This window comes from Cyphomyrmex costatus, unplaced genomic scaffold (genome assembly GCF_001594065.2).
Source record: "Cyphomyrmex costatus isolate MS0001 unplaced genomic scaffold, Ccosl1.0 scaffold30, whole genome shotgun sequence".
Lineage (NCBI taxonomy): Eukaryota > Metazoa > Arthropoda > Insecta > Hymenoptera > Formicidae > Cyphomyrmex > Cyphomyrmex costatus.
The window spans coordinates 2,009,682-2,031,346 of record NW_017277125.1 but is presented as its reverse complement, the minus strand read 5'-3'; the positions used below and the strand labels follow the sequence as shown (position 1 = coordinate 2,031,346).

Sequence of the window (21,665 nt, the reverse complement as noted above, 5' to 3'; positions counted from 1 at the left end):
CTGATAGAGACTATTGTTTTAGAGAAATCTTTTAATTCGGAAAAATGGTATATCGTACATTCTTAAATTGCACGTAAATGTTACATATTACATCGTAAATATCATCGATTTTCGCGTTCAAGCCACTAAATAATTATCACGAAGTCTCTAAGCATAATAAAATTTATATAAATTTTAAGAAATTTATAAATTTAGTCAAAAATTTTGAATTAAACATACACATTGAAAAAGATTGTCATCGTTGTTAAATTTAATTGATCTCGTTATATTCTACTTCATATTTTGTACTTTTACTTACCTTATAATATTGTATTACTCTTCAATTGTTTTTTTGAATATCAATATGCTGCAAAAGGCAGGTTGAAATGAAACAACATTTAATATATTTGACAGTTTCTTGTTGAATCGACGATTAATACGCAAGTAATATCACAGACGCGAAAAGCGATCGACGCGACCGCCTTTCATTGCTTTTCCGTTTACATTTGCTTTCGGAATAACAATCCGACGGAAATCCAGGTATTATTAAGGCAGCTTGTTAGTAAAAATTAAATTACAGGTCCTAAATAGGTATTTACTATCTTGGTCCCATCTCGTCGATTGCTTCAAACTGTCCGTCGGTAGTCGTTATTCAAAATACTATCAGGGCTTATGTTCTTAAATCTATATCACATACAAAAATTTATAGTATATGTAATAAATACTATATTATTTTTGTACAAGATATTTTTTTCGAGAATGAAGCCGCAAATTCGAGATTTCGTTGGACGACTAGGATTAGTGACACTTCAGTGATATTTTATCATGTATCTCTTCTCTATTATTTGCTCTCGATATGTCAATACGATTTACAGCAAATGATAAATCAGTTGAGAACTACGTAGGAGAAGCGTATACGAAAAATACGTTTTATTTAGAGCAATCGTAAACCACGTGATGTGTCACTGTCGTCCGTAACCCCTTACCACATATATCTTTCTATGCAAAAAATTATGCGGCGTGCAGAGAGAGATGTCATAACCACACAGTAAAATAGTGAAGAAATTTTAGAGAAAGTTGCTTGTGCTCTATATGACACGCGCTACGCGGTAAGAAGTTAATTATCATAAAAATATTTACGTTATTCATTGAATCGTGTCTCGCAGTACGATCCGAAGAATCCGTTAAGTTCCAGCATAAATACGCAAAGCTATCCCATCGCGAGGATCTCGTCAATCCTTAACCGTACGTCGCTCATTACACAAATGTAATTACTTGATTTCACGTACCACACTTTTGTCGCGGTGCAATACACTTAAGACTCTATACAGTATACGCTTAAGACTCTAACCGGGAACGTCTACTAACTGAGAACGGCCTGAATGGCTTACAACGCAGATGTACATATACGTATAAATATGAGTAAGTCAAATTAATATCGTGACTGGGTCGTACGTTTCTCCTCTCTCTTTCATCTTCGTGGAGATGATTTTTCCCGTTCTCTCTGCAGTAATCATATCCTTCGTTGCTTGTTTCTATCACTATGATCATCATTCACGGTCACGTGTCGTCGCCGTTTCTTCCTCCCCTCGCTCACCCTCGGCCTAGTTGTACTTGTCGCGAGCCCTCACTGCAATCAGAGGTAAACATCAGCGAGGAAATTCGTAGATAGTGAATCCACGGAGATCGTGCACGATGTTGAAACACAGTGGATGTAGCAATAGCGACTGCTGCTGTGGCAGATACTCACTTTCCATGTAAAGAATCCCAGCGAGCAGACCGACCATGAACAGAAAACTCATAGTGCACACGAGAACGGTGAGTTGATTTCGCGCGCACCAAGACTTCCTGTAGACAGTGGTCGGTCTGCCGAGACCGTTCACGACCGTGAAGTGGGTGCTGCTGGCCACCGAAGCAGTGTCCATCTGCTTTGGTGATGTTACCGTGGGCGGGTGTATGGCGGCGAGGTTCGCCAGATTCGCGGCCGTGAGTAGCAACGTTCCCGACGCGGCGCTCTGTAAATCGTACCATCGAAACATTTGATTAGAATTTTATAAGATCCGAAAACTCGTTTCTGAAGACTATTTGTATCTCGAATTATACGTAACATAGAAAGCTGGACTTATCTTGATATCAGGACTGTCTGGCAAAAGACATCGCATTAATTATATGAAAAATTAGGTTTCGATAAATTAGTTTTCACTTAGGTATAATGTAGCTTATAATATAATGAAGGAAAGTTGTCACAAACAACAAGACTTGATGGACAATTTTTCAGCCATAGTGTATCAAAAGTGCTCTGTGAGTACAAGTTTTGCACTTTTGATACATCATAGTTTAAAAATTATCCATTATTTCACAAACTTTGTGAATCTGTTTTTTTATCACATTATAAGTTACGTTATAAAAACTAACTCTTTCAGCGGTATCCAATTTTCCATATAATTTAGAGTTTATTATATGAGTTTTGTGAGTAATTAAAATTATTCGCAGAATTTTGTCATTGACATCCATTAAACTTGAGAAGGGACTTGAGAAAGGTAGTTTCTCAGAATTTTCATCGAAGTTTTAATACTAGAGTTTTATGATTAAAAAGGGGATTTTAATTAAAGAAGTCCATTTTAATATTTCTGTGAATGGTCGCGTTAAGGAGATGAAATTTACGTGTGTACTGGCGGTGGATCCTTGAGACGACGTCGACCCTCTCGAGGGGGAGTTCGGATGCAAGTGATGAGCCCAGCTTCCATTTTCGCTGTCCCTCTCGCTGCGTCCGACCAAGGACGGCCTTGGGATGTGCCAGGAAAGCGGGTTGGCGGCAGCTACCGCCGTCGTCTCGATCTGAAACCAACGTAAATCGACGTGAAGCTTCGATTGCATAAGCGATAATGCCATGCCGATTGCAGTTCTACTCTCTCGCCCGCATGTCCTCCACCTGCGACCGCGTGTCGTTTATCTGTCGCCAGAAAACATTACTCTACATATAGCTACGTATCACCGATAAATGCATTAAACGCGCATTTAAATGGGCAGACTTTTAGACAACGAAGAAATTTAACGAACCCTGAAGATCGTTTTATTTTACACTGACGATTAAATCTGTTTATATATTCTGCCACGAAAGAAGAATCAATGTATTGTGTGACGTAATTTCAAGCACCAAATCGGGATTGACTTCCTATTGGTTTCCAATTTCTACATTTTTCATGCAAATATCTGTTTTTTTTTTTGCAACTTTATTACTCAGGGCATATTTATCCGATTTGTCACGCCCCCCCCCTCCCCCCCTTATCTCGCCTCTAAAAGGTTATCGTAATTGGTTTTTATTTTTAACATAGATATTTTGACGTGTGAATGATCGTATAATATTTATTTGTTACATCAGTAAATTAAACTGGGAAAGTTCTCGAACGCAGTCATGGAAAGAATGATTTTGCTAAAATATCTAAAAATGTATCTAAATATAGATCCAAAAGTAATATTATTGGACTAGCAAAATATTTATGTAAGTATCTCAATAGGATCTCAACGATTAATGCTGCAAAAAGTTTTGACATTCTAATCAGTTTGAGTGTCCTTATATAATTAAAATATAAGTAAAGTGTCTATTTTGATGATCCGATACAATTATTTTCAAATCTGTACCATAGTTAAATTTTTCCTTCATACTTCAGCAAAGTCCTTTTCGTCTACATTTTCTTCAATATCAAAGCAGGTATCAGTCAATTCAAAGTTACGTGTTGTGTGCGGTTGTAAGTATATTTAGAAACAATCTCGGCCAAGATATACAATACGTGCTTACTATTATTTCAATTGATTAATTGAGTGATTAGTGTGCAATCTTCGCGCATTCTTGTCTCTAGCATCAGATAATATACGATTTCACCGTACGGATCTCATTCAAGAATCTATCGTCTCATATTTTTTTATCGAGCGGCACCAGGATGGTGAGTTTCGCGAAAGCATCTTCTGCTCCCACTCTTCTTTTCTGCGAGAGGAAGATTGACGAGAATTTCGGCGTCTCCTGGGGGCGTGGAGCACCTCGACATTCCGGTTTGATCGTTGCATAACGCTCGTTGCACTCTCGAATTCCGCGCGGCGTCGTCGCTTCGCGCGTCAAGTCCGCCGTTGTTGTTTTTGCATCATTTTCGTTCTTCTTGCAAAAAGATGAAAAGAAATTCGTCGTCGTCGTCATCATCATCATCATTATTATCATCGTTCCTTCTCCTGTTTCCTTTTCGTAACGTACATATTTGGATGTGCACCTGTTGTACCTCATGATCGTTCGCACAGTTGAGCATTTCCGCGACTTCGCGCTGAACGGAGGCGATGCGACACGATGCGATATGCTGTGTTTACGTACGCATGCCGATTACGCCAGTTAATTGGCTATTTTTGCACGTAAATCAAGTGCATTTCGCATCGGTGTGGCCTACCTTCGCGATCGGGCGCCGCCCAAGGACTGCGCCCGCTGCAGTAAGACTTGAACGAGTATGCACGTTCTTTTTTGACGTCGGTTTTTCAGACGCGCACTCGCGCTCGTCCCGACCGGTATGACGACTCTAATGAAACACCGCGTAATGTACATTCCCGAACAAATAGAAAAGATTTAGTTGAATTGCTGAAGCTAGTACGGCGCTAAGTCGTACGCAATAGAGGCAAACCCCAATGTAAGACTTATTTTTATTTATAGCGTTGATTATTATTATTCCTGTGAAAAATTCTTACCTTGTCTTTTAGAAATAGTATGTGCAGAACGTAGTTCAAAGGCTACAGAAATGGATATTAAATTTTCTTAACGATCGGTAGCGATCATTGATGCACGTCTATTGAATGTGCTTCGCACAACTTAATGATATTGACTTTAATTATATACGGATTATTCCAATTTATCTTAAGTCATTGTTCGCTATATAAACGACTGTGCTAAATTAGAAATCAATAATGAGAGGCATATAAATTACGATGCGATATATGATTGATTTATTGCACTCGTGTCACGTAATTAACTGTAACAATGTTTATCATCATTAGAATTCCAATAATCAAGAAAAATCTTGAACCTATCAAGAATTGTATAGGTAGTGAATGTTAATGTAAATGGATGTGAGTAGATTGTACATTCTTAAATTCATAATGTCTAATTATATCCAGCATGAGTCATTTTTAATCATATCTTTAGATCGCCAATGATTATACTCAGTATATTGTTAATTTAACTAAAGCAATAGGGTTAAACAATTTAACCGAAGAAAATTTATTTTATTTAATTCAAATTTAATTTATTATTTATTAATAGTGCACGTTAATATAGACGATGTTTGCTTTGAAACTAACTGCACGTGGATTGATTTACATTTTGACACAGATGGAAATTAAAAATAATACAATGTTATTTAATTCAGGGATTGAGTTACCATTGCTCCTTTGATATCCAACAGTGTAACAAACACATATCATTATAGTATAATAGTATTATAATATGTGAATAAGCTTATCTATTATACATGGAATTCGTAAAGACATAAGATTTTATACATTTTATTAAATAATGTAAAATATGGAGCGAATAGACGGTATTATAATAAAACTAGATAATTTAGGTAAATAAAAAATATTGCATATTTATATTATATTTACACTAATAAAAAATATTTTATATCTATATAAATATATCTACATTCACAAAAATGTCGAACAAAGTGTAATTTTATGATGAAATTATTGAAGCCAAAGGCATCGACGATGACGAATTCTTCACGAGTCGATATATCAAAAAATCTTCCATCGTGTAAAAACGAAAGATGGGGAGAATGCGAATAGCAGAATAAGAAGATGAGAAAGAGATAGAGAGAATTACGACATTTACGGTGAGGAGTCGTTAGGAATTTTTGTGGAACTCAATACACCGGTCAGCCTCGAAGCGCCACACCTGTGCCATACCCATGTAACATGATATTCTGAAACGGATTTTGAACTCCGTATGCGGAGTTTGCGTTTAAAAGATGCCAAATTGGACTTTTTTCGAAAAAGAAATTGCAAGGCACTTATTTTTCCAGTAATATAGATATTTGTTATATCAAAATAAAGAAAACGAGTTAGATGCCTTTTTTTCACAGAATCGTAAAAAATGCATACATTTGAAATGAAAACTCCTATTAATTTTATAAAAAAAATTTTTTAACTCTGATTATCTTTTTTTTTTTTAAATAATATTCTCTTTCATATTTATGATAAAATTCGCCGAGATAGACATCTCTAGGATGTTAGCCTTCATATTATGGCTTCATTCACATTTACTCGATTCCATTCATATTTACATTCGCTATGTACACAATTCTTGATAGATTTCAAAATTTTTCTCAATTATTCAAATTATAAAACTATGAAAATTAATTTTATAGTTTCTAATTGTAAATTCTAATTATTTACTATGCGTGAATAATTTTTCACGGAAATCTGGATAATAAAATCGATACCTTTAGAAATTCGAATTTTTTTGTTTTTTAATTTGTTTTTTTTGTTTAAAATTTTTTTAATTATCTGCAGGAATTTTTTGAGAGATCTTGGTATATTTTATTAAGAATTTGAAATAGTGTTCCAAAAATTCTATTAAAATATATTTTTAAATTAATCTTAATTGCTATAAAAATCTTAAATCTTTTTGAATCACAAAAACAGAATTCGCATTTTATTTTTATGCTTTTAGAATTGATTGAAATTAATTTTAATTATTTGAGAAATAAAAAGCGTTAGTACTAAAATTTCCAACATAAGACTCTAACACTTTTCCAGAGGTAGAACATCAAAATAATATTATCAGAATTTGCGTAATATTTGAAAAGAATGGCGGGATAATAATATGTATCATCTTACTGGTAGTTGAAAAGTAATATTGCACACACGCAGAGAAATTTTGATCAGAATGTCCTTGATGTCTGTGTGATTAAGATACAACATTAAAGTTTGATACTGGTGTATATGTCGGGCATTATGAAAATGCATGCCCAGCGCTCGGCACTCCATTAATTGTGTCGCCAATCGTTTAAGGCGGCACTATTTCTCATTTCCGCGATCTTCTTGGATAATTATGCTCTCATCGTGCGAGCTTGTCGTTTCAAGAATGTAATAAATGCGATCTTCGAGGTGAGCTTTCATCAGCAGCAAAGGTGAATATAATTATCGATAGAGCGTTATCGTAGTATTTGGAGCAAGGTTATTTTAGAAAAGGTTTATTTTAGAAAAAGAAAAATCTTTTCTTGTTCTTCATTGAGATTATTGGGCTATGCTCACGGGAATGTGTGATTATAGGACAAATGTCAAATGCTATAAAACTCCTTGCGCGGTATTAAATGCTTAATAACGGTTTATAACGTCAATGCCGCATATGGCACCGCCGTAATCATCGTTATTGTCCACCTCTAATGTAAACGTCCTCATTAAAAGACAGCACTCGATGTACTTGCCATTAACGAAGATCCCTATACCATCACGTACGACAGTGGAACGGTAGTGTCGGTAATGAACGTTACATTACGCTTTTTTTTCTGTCTATTGTTCACGGGTCTATGAATAATCCATTGACATTATGCCAAGTGTACATCATTCCATTTGACATCCCGTTATTGTAAACGACGCCAAGCGGCTCACGAGTTTCCTTCGTGATCCTATCGCGTTGCCTTTTTCCTGTATTATGTAAGGACTCTTTGTAAAAAGAAACCAACGCACAAGTTGGAATTCAATATTGCCATAAGGCATATATCATAGATTGACTCATTAATTGTCGACATTGTTGCACGTTCACGGGCAAAACTTTTGATATTGAAGACGCGGAGGAGCTACGTCATTCTGCACCTAAGGGCATATTTCCTCTTTATCGATGGTCTCCGATAGTCTATTTCGCTCATAAGTTGTGAACGAACGTCACCTCGCCGGATGCGTGAACACTAATGAGCGTAAAAAGATATATGTTACAAGGTAGCGATAACAAACGTCGCCATGTAACCTTGTGCATCTTGAAACGGATTATTTTACACTCGTGCGTCGATCGTTCTGATTTATCGAACCGATTGGTAAACTTGCGGAAGCGACAATTTATCTATCACGCACTTCACAGCTGTTACTTTTACTGGTATAATTATACATCGATGCGTATACATTTTTCGCTTAGTACGCATTTCACTATACACGCTCGCGAGCCATTATGTCGTAAAATTGGCCGTACTTTCCATTACACGCAAAACGAGAAATAAATTACGAAATGTCTTTGAGGGAAAAATATATCACAGAGGATTGATGTAAATCTTATTTAAAACAGAGGATTGAGATGTAGCAAATTCAGGCTCAATTTTTTCCATGGTGACATGTAAAATGTCACCTTGCAATAAAAACTTCATCCATACACTTCAGAGTATGTGTATATATAAATAAATGTTTAACTACATTTCTCATGTCCGAGCAGTATTGCATACTCTAAATATCCATACTCCACACACACTCTCTCTCTTTGTCACTAATATTTTTTATTTTACATGAATATTCATACCACACTTAATATCTGTTAAAAATGATTCGTGTATAGACTTATATAAATACAATTTACTATTAGAGATAGTGAACTGATTAAATTTTATGGTCTGATTAACGTGCACACAATTCTAAATAATTAGATTCAATAAGATACAAATATATTGCTTCTTTACTTTAAAATTGATGATTTTGATAATTCTTTATGAAAAGTTAAGTTAGATTAATTTTGATAAAGTAATGTTTATTTAACTCATTTATAATAATTTATTTAATTTATTTATAATAATTCGAAAATCATATTTTTTGAGTTATCGCTTTTGAAGTAAGAGTGAGTAAATATATCACTTTTGAAATATGTCAGATCACATAAGATGTTTCTAATGTAGATATAGGTATACATCTCATGCGACACAATTTTTCATAATAATATGTCAAAATGTATATTTAAAACACAACGCGTACTATACGTGATTAAATAAATTGCTTCAAGATTAAGAAATTCAACAATTAAAAATTTTTTTTACTGTAGACAAGAAATTAAGACTGTAACTCCGTGAATTAGCATACTTCATCGTGTATTACATGTATATCTTGTCAAGTATGAGTGAAAGGTTATCAGCATGGTCAGTTCCGTACCGTACATTTGCGACTAACCTTTCTTCCCCAGGCATTATTCAAGGATATATTTAATAGCAAGTGAGACGTATGTTTTATCACAAATCTAGCACACCATATCTGTGTCTGTTGAGCTGCTGTAATATCTTCATTAGAACGCCAATTAAGAATTAAAACTTTATTAATTTGCTTATTGCGCGCAATTATTTTATACTATAAGTCCATTTGGCTTAAATTTTTTGTTTATCTGATGTTTAAAGAACTATCCAAACTTTGCTAAAGTACGATCGAAGTTCATATTTTTTTCTTATATTAAAAGTTAAACATTTTATGTACTTGTCACAGCAAACAGTGTCACATAAATAACTTACGAAAAATTAGTTAGACGTAATAATGTTACAAGGAACTCAGCAGACATTTAAAGTAGCGTCATATGCTATGGTGACTGTAGCTTTTCAAGGTATACACACGAGGAGTACTCTTCAGTATCTCTTGCGTAATTTATCATACATTTTGCAACATTGCCACATCGTTTCGAGAATCGCATTGAGGATTTATGATCGTTGCTAAGGCAAACAAACTTGCCAATTTCTTGCAGCATTCTGTAATTTGAGATGCATCGATTGGGAGACTATCAGTGGGATTATGATCTCGAATCGTTTGAGTCAGCTTTGTAATACGTTCGTGGACTAATAAAGGTATCTGAATGCGTTACGTAGACGATTATGAAATGGGTTTACGATTAAAAAGAGAGCTTTTGCTCCGACGCAATTATTTCGCGTACGTCGCGCATCGATCGTTGCGTTTTACACCTAAGAAATGCTGAGAATGTAAGATAAATTAAGGTGAGAATTTCCCTCGACGAAAAGAATTACTTTCATCAATTCCTTTACTAATGAGAAAACTGTGCTTAATGCAATGAGATACAGAGGCACTCGCATGAGATGAGAACGGTGAACGATAAACTTGAGTTTTCGTACCGAGAACAAAGCCTTACATTTGTCGACGGTCGTCGCACATTATCAGATGGAATTACACATGGTTGCAAAATTTGATTATATAATTGTGCGTGAAATGTTTTTCATTCCGTAATGCTCTAGTTCTCGCGCACTTTCATTGCGGATTTTGAAAACTGAAAGGTAACTGACAAAATTTATACGTGTAATATATTATTATTCTTTTTAACCTTTCGTTAACTTGTGATTGGCTCAATTAGAAATATAATAATTTCATACAATCTTTTTTTTAATCCTTTTGATATGTTTAGCTTTACTATACGATCATATTATTTGAGTTAATATCAAAAATTCTAAATATTAAAAATTTTTCACAGACATAAGATCTCACATTAACATAAGTTGTCAAATATCAGAAAAAAGTATTTAAATAAAATATTAGTAAGAAAATTAATAACATTTTAGATCAAATATAGATCTGATCAACAATATTAAATATCGTTTGTGTACAACATTTGTTTGCCACGTATATTGAGAGATATAATTGAATTGTTCTAAGCCTATTATCGTTTTGGAGCATTTTTATTAATAGCGATTTTATTTACAAGGACGCTTATCGGAAGAAACGGGAGAAATATGATGTAAATTGATTTTGCCCATCTGTCCTTACTGTCTTCCTTTTTCCTTGTTTCATATCTCGGATAGTCGACCCCGAAGTTAACTTGATTGCCAATTAGTAGATACCAGATCGATTTGTAAGAAAAAAAAAGGTCTTTCGCTGGCATACAATGAAAGATTGAGCGATCTAAATGATAATTGTATATCTCAAATCTTTATTAATAATTATTCATTTGTTATTATGAGTGCCTATGCGGATTGATTAAAACTGACGTGAAAGCTTATTGATATAAAAATAAAATATGATTTATAAGGTCGTAGGTATATGGATTAATTTACTGAAAAGTCGAACGTTCTATAATTATATCCTCAAATGATTATAGAAATTCTGCGTGTACGCTCGCATATAAAAGAGATGGTATAACTTGAGAAAACATGGCTGATTCTCTCGAAAGGCTTGAGAGACATGGTTAAATGTTTAACATAAGCAATTGTTACGGGAAGATGAAAGTCGTCGTATTACACAGACACGTGCTCTGAGTTCACATTCGACAAGCGTTCAAAGAGTAGGAAGAAAACCATTTCCTGAAGCGGACAGTGCGTATTTGCGTGTTGGATGCGCGCAAACCATACGGCATATGCGGACTCGAGAGTTTTCACCGTTCTGTTCCTCCTGCCATAATTCATTTTCTCGTAGCAAATGTCCATCATAGTAATTTTACTGCTGTGACGATGCGAAGGCTACGTAAGAATTACACGACTTCCTGTAACCTGACAACAGAACAAGTTGTATCATTTTCTAACGTTACGCGCAATATATACGCAACGAATTAATTGGATCATAAATAAAGTCTACACACAGTCTGTCTCGACAGGTTATTTATAATCATATCACTTGAATTAGAAGTTGTATAAAATTCACACATAAATAAGCACTAATTGTAAGTCTCATTTTAATCGAATATAGTTCTCTTGACTTAATTGAATATTTTTCTTGGTTGATTTTTTCTTAATTTTGTTTATTTATGTGACCTAAAAAATGTTTTTCAACATATATACTGCGATTAATATCACCATATGCCTCTGTGTTCGAATTGCTAAAACGTATGGAATAAAGGAAATCAAGATTCAAATCTTGACTGATATTTTCCACAATAAATTTTTTTACAGTGTTTGAAATGTTTATTAGCACCAATAATATTAAATTACTTGTCTATAATTTGTGATATTATGTAATCCAGCTTTAGTTTAGGACTGTATTTCAAACCGACAAATAATCAGCGCGCAATTTGCTTGAACTTGTAAAATTTACATAAATATGTTATTAAGCCATGTATAGTATATATACCTAGCGAACGAACACCGAACGCGAATGTTTGAACATTCGTGTTTGCGTTTGTGAGCAGTTCTTTTTCTTGATTGCATCGAATACTAACATTCGATCAGATTCGATGTTTGTTGCACATGCGATTGAACTTGTGTAACTTTTATGTAACAAATAACAACACAAACTTTTGCATTCCATATTCGTTCGCTAGGTGTATACATGGCTTTAGGCACTAAAACCTGCCTTGACCGAATATGGCTCTTTTCGCTTAATTGTGTTTACGATGTTTTTGTGTGTATTCAAGTAAACAATTTAATCTGTTTCTTAGAAGGTACGATTTTGCTAAAAAATTAAAAATTGTGGGAATAAAAATCTGAAAATAATTTTATTAGATGATAATTATACTAGAAACTAAAAAATTAATGCAAAAAATGTTGATATTCTAGCAACCAGTTTGATTTTCCAATAAAATTTTACATAAGATTTTAGATCTTTTAGCAAAATTGTTCTTTCTGTGCATTTTAATAATATATATTTTTTCTTTTTATTTTGCAACTATACATTGAACAATATACACATATAATAATCTTAATTGACCAATCACAAGAATTGACTAACCACAAGAAATTTATATTCCTAATTTATCATTTATAGAGATGCTTTGATAGTATTACGTTATATATCTTCTTTCATAGACACTTATAATTTAATTAATCTTGATTATTGACATCTAATGTAGACTAAATATCTATCGCACATTTTTTCCTACCCGTGCTGACATACAATCGGCCGTTTATCTTCGTTAATCTCCATTTAGACCTTCGGCATAGCCCGTGGCGATTTGTCAAACGTATATAAGTAGAGGCTTAGCACGCGATAGACGTTAAATTTCGCATCGTAAGTTTCCGATGTCCATAATTCACAACATCCTCGACACCTTTTTACGGGTGTCCTCATAATTTCGCAGATTTTGCAATTTTTCGATACCCGTTCGTCCTTGGTGCCGAATGATCGAGAAGGAAAAGAGCAGCTAATCGATTATGATCGCCGCTTCTTTCTTCACGTCGCTGAGCGCAACGCAATGCAAATACTTTCTTATGGCCATGACGCTTACAAATCTCAACAACTTTCTTTTTCCGTAGTCCTAACCACAAAGATTCGACAGAGATGTCACCAGATATATAATACCTGCGAGCGATACTCAACATCCGCCCACCTTCTGCTTTCGATCACTTTCTTTCCTTGCCTAAGGGCAATCGAGAAATTTCATCGTTTTCTGAGCAATCGACAGTGATTTCGATGAAATAGAGTGTGGGCAACACGTAACTCTTTGGGTGAATGTTGGACCACTTCCTCGTTCCGATACTTGCTGAGATATCGCCAGAAATTCTAACGTAAGCGATTCTAACGAGATATACTATATCAATGCCAAGAATTATTATTTAGAAGTTCTACGTCATTATGACCGCTTTCTGGAGACACGGTAGTGTCTCGGTAAGTTCTACGTCGTTATGATCGATCGCTTTCTTCTTTTTCGCACATGAAATTTAACGGTCACGGCTGATGTCGTAAGATCGATTTAATATATAGTCTTCCGTGCTACGCACGACGAAACTGCTTATTAAGACAAGCGATGGTGGTTGAAGGACAATATCGTGAACAAAATACTCGTATTTTATTAATCGCAATCGTCACGCTATAAAATGTCAAAAGCGACTTGGAGTTTGTGTACGACTTAATCGTTGGCTTGGACCTTCTCTAGGTCATCGTGGATTTTAGAACCAGATTTATTTGCATTTACAATGTAAATGAAGAAAGTCCGACAGAACAGCCATAAGTTGTAAAGATTAAAGTCCGACATCGTGCCAAAAGATGTTAAAGTCAGCTTTACGTTTTCTTTTAGTTTGTCATTTCTATCTTGTGACTCCCGATATAAGTTTAATAGTTGATATTCCCGAGTGAAATCAATTCTCAAAGTTGAGCGATCATGTCGTAATCCATCATAATTTTTATGCGCAGATGACGTGTGTTTAGTCTCGAGGCCGTTCGCAAATTAGAATGTATTAGAATTAGTAGTTTATCAAAACAAAGGACGTTTTGAAAAGTGGAGCTCTAGCAGAAGACTACTTGATGTTGAAACTTGTGATTATACACGATTCGCGTTTGCGAGAATCAAAGATCGATAGGTTTCAACCTCGGTTTTAACGAACGAAGATGTTAATTACGAAGCAAACGTTGGATTGCAAAATGTGCACTATGTTTAACGTAATCAAACGGTCCTTTCTTGACAGTCTTACTTTTTTCCATTAAGATTTCCGACGCATGATTGTAAATATCGGAATATCCTGAGGATGTAGCAAAGGTCGGAAGAAAGTTCGGTACACATCTTTCCGATCACGCAACCTAACGAAATGTTTTTTTAAGAAATTTGACAGTTCTGATGGTTATATAATTGTGGTGTAAACGCGATGTAACGTTTAGCGGTTTGGTGTGATAACATCACTTAGTCATCGTTTTCGGCTTCTTTCATTGAATATATGCCACCTTGACGTGCTCCGCTGGCTATCGAAATCAGTTCCCGAAATTGTGTCGAGTGACGGCTGGTATGTAACTTGAACGAATTGTAAATTATAAATAAAAGTTTTTAAAACCTTGTGATACAAAGTAGTTTGTATTATGTAAATCATTACATAAGTAATATACAAATGATATGATATATAATTACAGATAAAACAGATTGAAATGATCGGGAGTATGCCGAAAATTAATTTTTTTATTAATTTTAAGTATTTATATCGATTTGATTCAATTTATTTTTTAATCTTTAATGAGAGATCTTTCTTGAAATCAATTCTCCAAATATTTGTTACACGACGAAACTTTTGGAGTTTTCCGTGTGACAACCAAAAGAAAAAATATGAAATAATTCGCTTAGGTGTTAATTTGTGTCTTACCGCGTACAGATAAAAAATTATTTGTCCCACCGAACAATCCTGTTCTTAAGCGAATTCGCGTCCAAAATGAATTGCATCCAAGTCTTACATAAATCCAATTTGTAACCTGCCGTGTTGCGATTTTTCATCCCGTCATGGAACTAATGCGACGCGCAATTATATTTTGTTGTGCGCGGATAATCCGATCAATGCAATGGTGAAAAGGAAGACTCTCGTTAATAATAAAATTGAGTCTCCAACGAAAGAATTCAGTAAATAGTTTCTCTTTCGCTTTTTGTAGTCGGATGTTAATGTCATGGAACTTCCCTAGTCGGTATGTTGTAATCAGTCGAATAATTCTGTTGCAAGATGCATGAGGGGGATTCAACCGCGAGACGAATCATGTGCTAAATGTGAACGCGAAAGTGAAATCCTCGGATCATCCTATCGATCACGTTCCACGTAAGGCTAAAAGAGTCTTGATCTACAATCCACGAGTTCTCTAAAGAGATTTACCCTCTCAGAAAGGATTTCTAATCCATTCTGAGAGGGACAAGACAAAAAAATATTCTTGACATACTTAATTATTATCGCAACCTTATCGCGATATAAAAATAAAATTATATTGGTTCAACAGTAAGTTTGATTTATTGTCTTGAAACAAAAGTAACGTATATATAAATTTAAGTTTATATATTTTGCTGGCTAAATAATACTTAGCACGAAATTAATTCTCTTATTTTAGAGCTTAAAAAAATGTCATTTAAAAATATATCTCGGTTATAACAATAAATTTATTATCTCTATTTTGATCCTATTTTTTTCACATCATCCGCTTTGTCACAAGAGAGGGGTTATTTATGAAGTTGTTGATAAAATAATTAGTTTATGTCATTCTCAGTTCCAGCAAAATAATATTCAATCAATGCAATTAATATTTTCTTAAATAATAGATATCCATTACAATTTATTTTGTCGACCATTCAAAACAGAATTAAATTTCACATTAACAACAATAATAGTTTCACAAATAAAAAGGTTAAGGATAAAAAATGTTTCACAACTCCGTATTCCATTTTAGAAAAATTTACACGAATAGTCAACATGTTTAATTGCAACTTGGCTATTCTAAATACATTAAAAAATTTAATAAAAAGAAAGAAGGATAAACTGGAACCTGTATACAATCAAAACGTAGCTTACAGGATCTCTTGTGACGATTGCGAAGTCAGTTACGTTGGCCAAACTAAAAGACAGTTAAAAACAAGTCTGCATGAGCACGTTTCTGATATTAATAAAAAAACAAAATCTCCATCGGTTATTTCAAACCACCGTATTGAGGAGAATCATAATTTTCAAAAAAGGTTAATATCTGAGATGGTGCACAGAAAAAGACAAAAACACGGAATTAATAAACAGACTGATACGGATTCATTGCAGGAATTGTATTCCAACATCATACATTCTCTTTTCCTTTCCTAATATTCTCCTTATTCCCCTTTTTGTCAACATCTATTTTTGATTTTTGTTTTTCTTCTTGATATTACGTTATCTGACATCGTCGATATATTATAGAATAATAGCACTGAATTCGGAAATCTTTTTTATGGATGCATGAACTTTAAGAAGTGTGACTAAATGCAAAATAATTTTGTATATTTAAAAATTTTGATGTATTCTATTTTTTTTACACGAAATATTTAATTTTTACGTTAAAAATAGATGTTACGGTGAAAAAATGTTTATTATATATTAAATGTTAAAAAAAATATTTATTTACAGCAATAAATTATATTTAATATTTTTTATGTCTAAATATATTCATGATTTTACGCATCATAAAAATTCGTGATCTGAAGCTGTGCTCTACCATTAAACTTTTAACGCGATATTTTTATGTAATCGTTGGATTTTTTATTGACCTTGCCGCGTTGCTTCAGATCGAATTAATTGCTCAATCTAACTATAATAATTTTATCCTGGCAATCTTTTAACGAATTTTTATATGATAGTCGAAACTTTATTATTTGATAAATTTTTAGTAATTGTTCTTGTCAGTTCGACACTCTTTAAGCACCAAGAAAGCGATCGTTTCTGACACGCCGCTGCAGTTTGCATACTAAACAAAGTGACAGATTAGTGCATTGCTAATTTCCTATACATGGTTAATTTGTTCTATGAATTCATTCGTGTACTGGAATAAATATTGTGTTTTCATTCGATATAGATGTGAACGATGCATAAGGCATTTTTCGTCGTGAGGTATTTTACTCGTTCTTTTTCCTCTCACAATGACGTTAAGTACCAAAGTTAACGTTTACCTTTGAGCACTTCGCAACCACTTTTGCGCTTTCGAGGCGTGCCGTGAGGCAAAAAAAGGGAGATTATACCTTGCATGACTAGTCGTTCGGCTAACGACACTCGTTTTACACATGCATTTCTCCCGTCCACACCTCTTGAAATCTGAGACATGCGATAATAAAATCAAGCAAATAATTAAAATTTTCTTCTTGCTCCATTATAAATAGCACATTTAAAGCACATAATAGAAAGAGATCAGATTCGGATAAAAGCCGTTCGTGTAACAGAATCTTTCATCCGTAGGGGATCATTGCGCTGTCATGTTAATGATTAATATTGCGAATGTATAATAAATGACCGATACCTTTGAATTTAATTGGCAGTCCTCTAACTTTTTCGATCGACATATTATTGCGAGATATCACCACAAAATAGGCGTTGACGTTAACATTCGATCATTATCTACCTGTCATTTTAGATATTTTGTTTACTCATCAGTCTTGCCATTTGAATAATATTTAGGGCGATGCTTGCGTAAATTACACATGTACGATATGACGCAGAAAAGAGGCGAAGTCATAAATCACTCTACAGTTACTTTACATTCTACAGCAAAAGTTAAACGTGGGACGAGATGGCCAGAGAAGCATAAATTGAGATTTAAAAAAAATATCGGACAAAGTGTCTGGGGAATTAAAATTTATGACAATTGGGTATATTATTGGGATGTCAAAATCTTATTGCTTCACGCTTAAAACATCACCCAAAGAAACCTGTCTTGTAATAAAATCTAGATGAACTTTTAAACCAAAGGGCTCGAAACGTGTAAAGTTTTTGTTAGTCATTAAAATTTTCTTCGGTCGTAAATTAAAATCCCGAGGAATTTATGTCGGACAAAAGCAAGGTCTGTCACGATAACGTTTTGCTGTGCTACACCTCACGTGCTCCTCACCTGCACGCGTAATCGCGTAAGTGAAGTCGTAAACATTAAAATTATAAGAATTATGGAACTTACGCGTGAGATGATTAATGGCTCACAGGTGGCTGCTTACCGCCTTGTTGAGATCTCTCGTTCAACCTGAGGCGGTAGAAATACGTAGATTGTTCGCTTGCAACAGCACCCGCATCCGCGCTTTATTTCTTCGACCTTAACGTCGAATCGTTATAAAAGACTAACGTACGAACGCTCATAAATTGCGAACGAGACTTCAGAATTAAATTAGTGATTGACAGACAGGGAAACATACGGTGTAGTTACGGAAGAAGGCAAAATAATGAGAATTTTATTAATTATTAATCCGGAATTAAAATTTTCTAGGAAACACATGTCGCGTTTTGCATTTTTATGATATGCATACGTGATGAGACTGAAATATTCTGCGATTGCTCCGAGCGTGAAAGTTTAAAGTGTCGGCGGTGTATAAGTGAAACCGAATCTTTTATCATGAATAAATCAATGGTGTGTTTCGCGGCTGTTGTGCGGGCTCTGGTAAAAGTCGCGTTATTACGCACGCGACATTATTCTAATTAGCTGCTATTAATACTAAGGCAAACTTGGCGCTTCACAAACGTGAACGAAGGAGCAAGTCGGATCGTTTCCAGTTACGGAGCACCGCGCACCGCGGTCTGTCGAATGTAAAATGAAATTGAAAGAAAATGATACCGCCGTACACTTAAACGCCTCGCAAAAACCGGAATAATCAAACGTACAGGGTGTCCTGAAAACCGCGATTTCATTTTTATTTTAATACGATAAATTCCGTGATCTTACGAAAGTAGACTTTTTTCTCCTAAACGAGAGTCGAGGGATACTTCCGTATCGGAGAAATTGTGTAATTATGCGTGACGCGCTATTGTTGAGCTGCATCTTCAAATGCAGGAGTTATTATAATACTTGCTGTCCCAGGGAGCACAGGGTTTCTCACGGATAACAATTACTATATAGTTAACGTAGAATATCAGCTGGTGAGCGTTCGGGAAGAAGACTTTTTACCTAATGCGATATTTTCTTCAGTTACTTTCGACATGGGATGCATTTACATGGGAACAATACTGCCCTTCGTTTCCCAACTGGTAATGAGGGTTTGTAGAACCCCGTTTTTGCGTTACATAAAACTTGGATACGGTTATCAAGTTTATTAAGTTATTTGCGGTGAATGGTATTACGATGTGTAGTTGCATGTACACGTTGCCCGTGAACCTAGTGCATTCGACGCCTTTTACCGGAATACCTCGATTATTAAAATCGCGTCGCCCGTTAAGGCTTACCACACGCGTTCGTGCATTGAACTTGTTCCTCACACCGTGTAGTTCGTGTACATGACCGTAGTTCTGCTGCATAGCAGATACCTTTCAAGATCTCGCCGTCATAAATCATCTAGCTGAAGTCCGTGACCAAAATGAATCTAACGTTATAACATGCATATACATACGTGTACGACATTTCTCGAATTTCTACTAGACGGAAGTTGTTTGCGCCAGTAGTGAATAGAATCGAGTTTAGCTGCACGTCTCATTGACCATTTTACGATGCAGAGGAGCCCATCGGTAAACGCGGGTATAATTAATAGCGGAAATGTATTCTCGCTTTTAGAGCCATACCAAGAGCTATTTTGTCGTAAATGCGTGTGACCTATTAGCTCATTAGTTCGCTCCGATCGTTTCATCGGATGCGATTCCTGATTACGCGGTTCCCTTTGTGTCGCGATGTTTTCCCGCCGTACGAAGAGACACTCATCGCGCAACCGTGAAAGTGCCTTCGGGTCTCGCGAGCCACGTTGCTCTTCGATGCAGAGATCGAAACGAGGATGAACAGCAGCCACCTGAATGGCGGAAGGAACGGTGAAATAGAAAGCCGGCGACTGATAAAAAACGAGAGACACGCGTGATTTCCGCGACGTTGCGACTTCCCCTCTACACTCCCCCTCCATCACCCTGAAGACCGCCGACGAGGTAAGATGTTACTACATCGAGGATTGGATTATCGAGTATAGCAGCTGCCGCGCAATGGACTTACGTCTCTAACGATATCCTTGCCGCCGTTGGAAACCTCCTCCACGTTGATACGAATAGCCGACATGCTACGAGGCGTCGCTCCCTCGTGAAGCCACCCTGATAGAATACTTTGTTCTAAGTTGTTATCAAAAGATGATGCTTCCTGGATCCTCATCAGTATTATCTCGGCAGTCGTTTCTCGTCAAATGTCCTCACGAGATCACTACTCCTTGGCGTATCGGCTAGTGATCTCCCTTGTACCAATTTTCACACGGATTCCACAAGAAACCCACCGTCGTCGGTCACCCTCAAAGAACCAATCGATTTCTCGCGCGAGTGCTCCGTGCGTGACTATCGGCGTTTAAATTCTAGATCTTCGCCCTCGTTGGTATTTAAGAGGGAGAGATTGTGAAACGCGTATCCCAAGAAATGTGATCCAAAAGACAGAATCAAATTGAAGCTCGCTGTCCTCTCTCTCTTCCTTCGGAGCAGGACAATATCGTCAACTTAGTTATTTCCTTCGGACGCGCAAATTTGTTTTCGACCCCTTCGCGAAAATCTTGCACGGAATCACCTCGGAGGGATGACCGGTAGTGTGTTGGTCACTATCGCATGTAATATCTGTGTGACGCGCGTTCCGCGTCTGTTAAGAAAAGTACCGCACGCCGAATATCGTCGTGATCGTCTCTCTCGCACGCGTGCGACTAGAGCCGCCGCCGCATCTGGCCTTTGGACTGGCTGGCACCAGTCCACCAGATCGGTTTTATACCTTCGTATCTCCCACTCTCGTGGACGTGCGAGCGCGTTCGTGCTCGCTCGCTCGGTCGCTCGCTCGCTCGCTCGCTCGTACCGCGGTACGTCGATTCTGCACACGGGCAGTTCCACCACGGTCGAGAGGATCGATCTTTTTTTCTTCCTTCCCAGACGCACGTACGTGGTGGCGGTTGGACCCATGCATCGTGCCTTGTCCAGGCGAGGGGAACACACTTCTCTGTGGGTGCTCTAGGCGCAAGGACAAATGAGAGGTCGAGGGAAGGCTCCACCATCGTGCCCTAAGTCCGGTTGACGTATACATGTCGGCCGGATCGTAATCAATCTCTCGTTTACCTGTCTCGCGGATACAGGAAATTGGTTAATCGCAGACACGGGACCCATAAGTCGCGTATTATCTTCTAATAACCGCGTAACGAAATCTAGGAAGTGTACGTAGGGGGGTCGCTCTTATCTCACAGATTCCGCACATGTAACCACACCTCGACACGCGAATTTTATTATTGTAGGTAGACAGGGAAAGGTGCGTATCTCTCGTCTTATCTTGACTTCCGACAATAGTTTTAATATCGTTGGTAGATAAATTAGCATTTGTTATTTTTCGGCAATATATAACATTTGTTTTTTTTTTTTTTTTTTTTTTTT

At 36.1% G+C, this 21,665-nt stretch overlaps 2 protein-coding genes across 2 annotated transcripts in view; one reads left to right on the top strand and one right to left on the bottom strand.

Moving 5' to 3' along the window:
* The window catches only part of nudC (nuclear distribution C, dynein complex regulator), an 86,848-nt gene that overhangs the window by 1,499 nt on the left and 63,684 nt on the right, over positions 1-21,665 (top strand). The gene's annotated exons all lie outside the window — the stretch shown is intronic.
* Positions 832-20,963, bottom strand: LOC108775543 (uncharacterized). Its single transcript, XM_018541945.1, has 4 exons — positions 20,272-20,963; positions 2,644-2,817; positions 1,730-1,994; positions 832-1,609 (listed from the first exon to the last, which is right to left on the bottom strand). The coding sequence occupies exons 1-4, from the start codon at positions 20,422-20,424 to the stop codon at positions 1,584-1,586; spliced, it is 618 nt and encodes a 205-aa protein (XP_018397447.1). The 5' UTR covers positions 20,425-20,963; the 3' UTR covers positions 832-1,583.

Bases quoted from the DNA above. Each gene is read 5' to 3' on its own strand.
- LOC108775543 (XM_018541945.1), bottom strand. From the start codon at position 20,424: ATGAGGATCCAGGAAGCATCATCTTTTGATAACAACTTAGAACAAAGT. The intron at 2,818-20,271 runs GTAAGTCCATTG...CGTTGGTTTCAG, and splicing joins GCAAGGATATCGTTAGAGAC to ATCGAGACGACGGCGGTAGC. The intron at 1,610-1,729 runs GTGAGTATCTGC...CTCTGATTGCAG, and splicing joins TGGGATTCTTTACATGGAAA to TGAGGGCTCGCGACAAGTAC.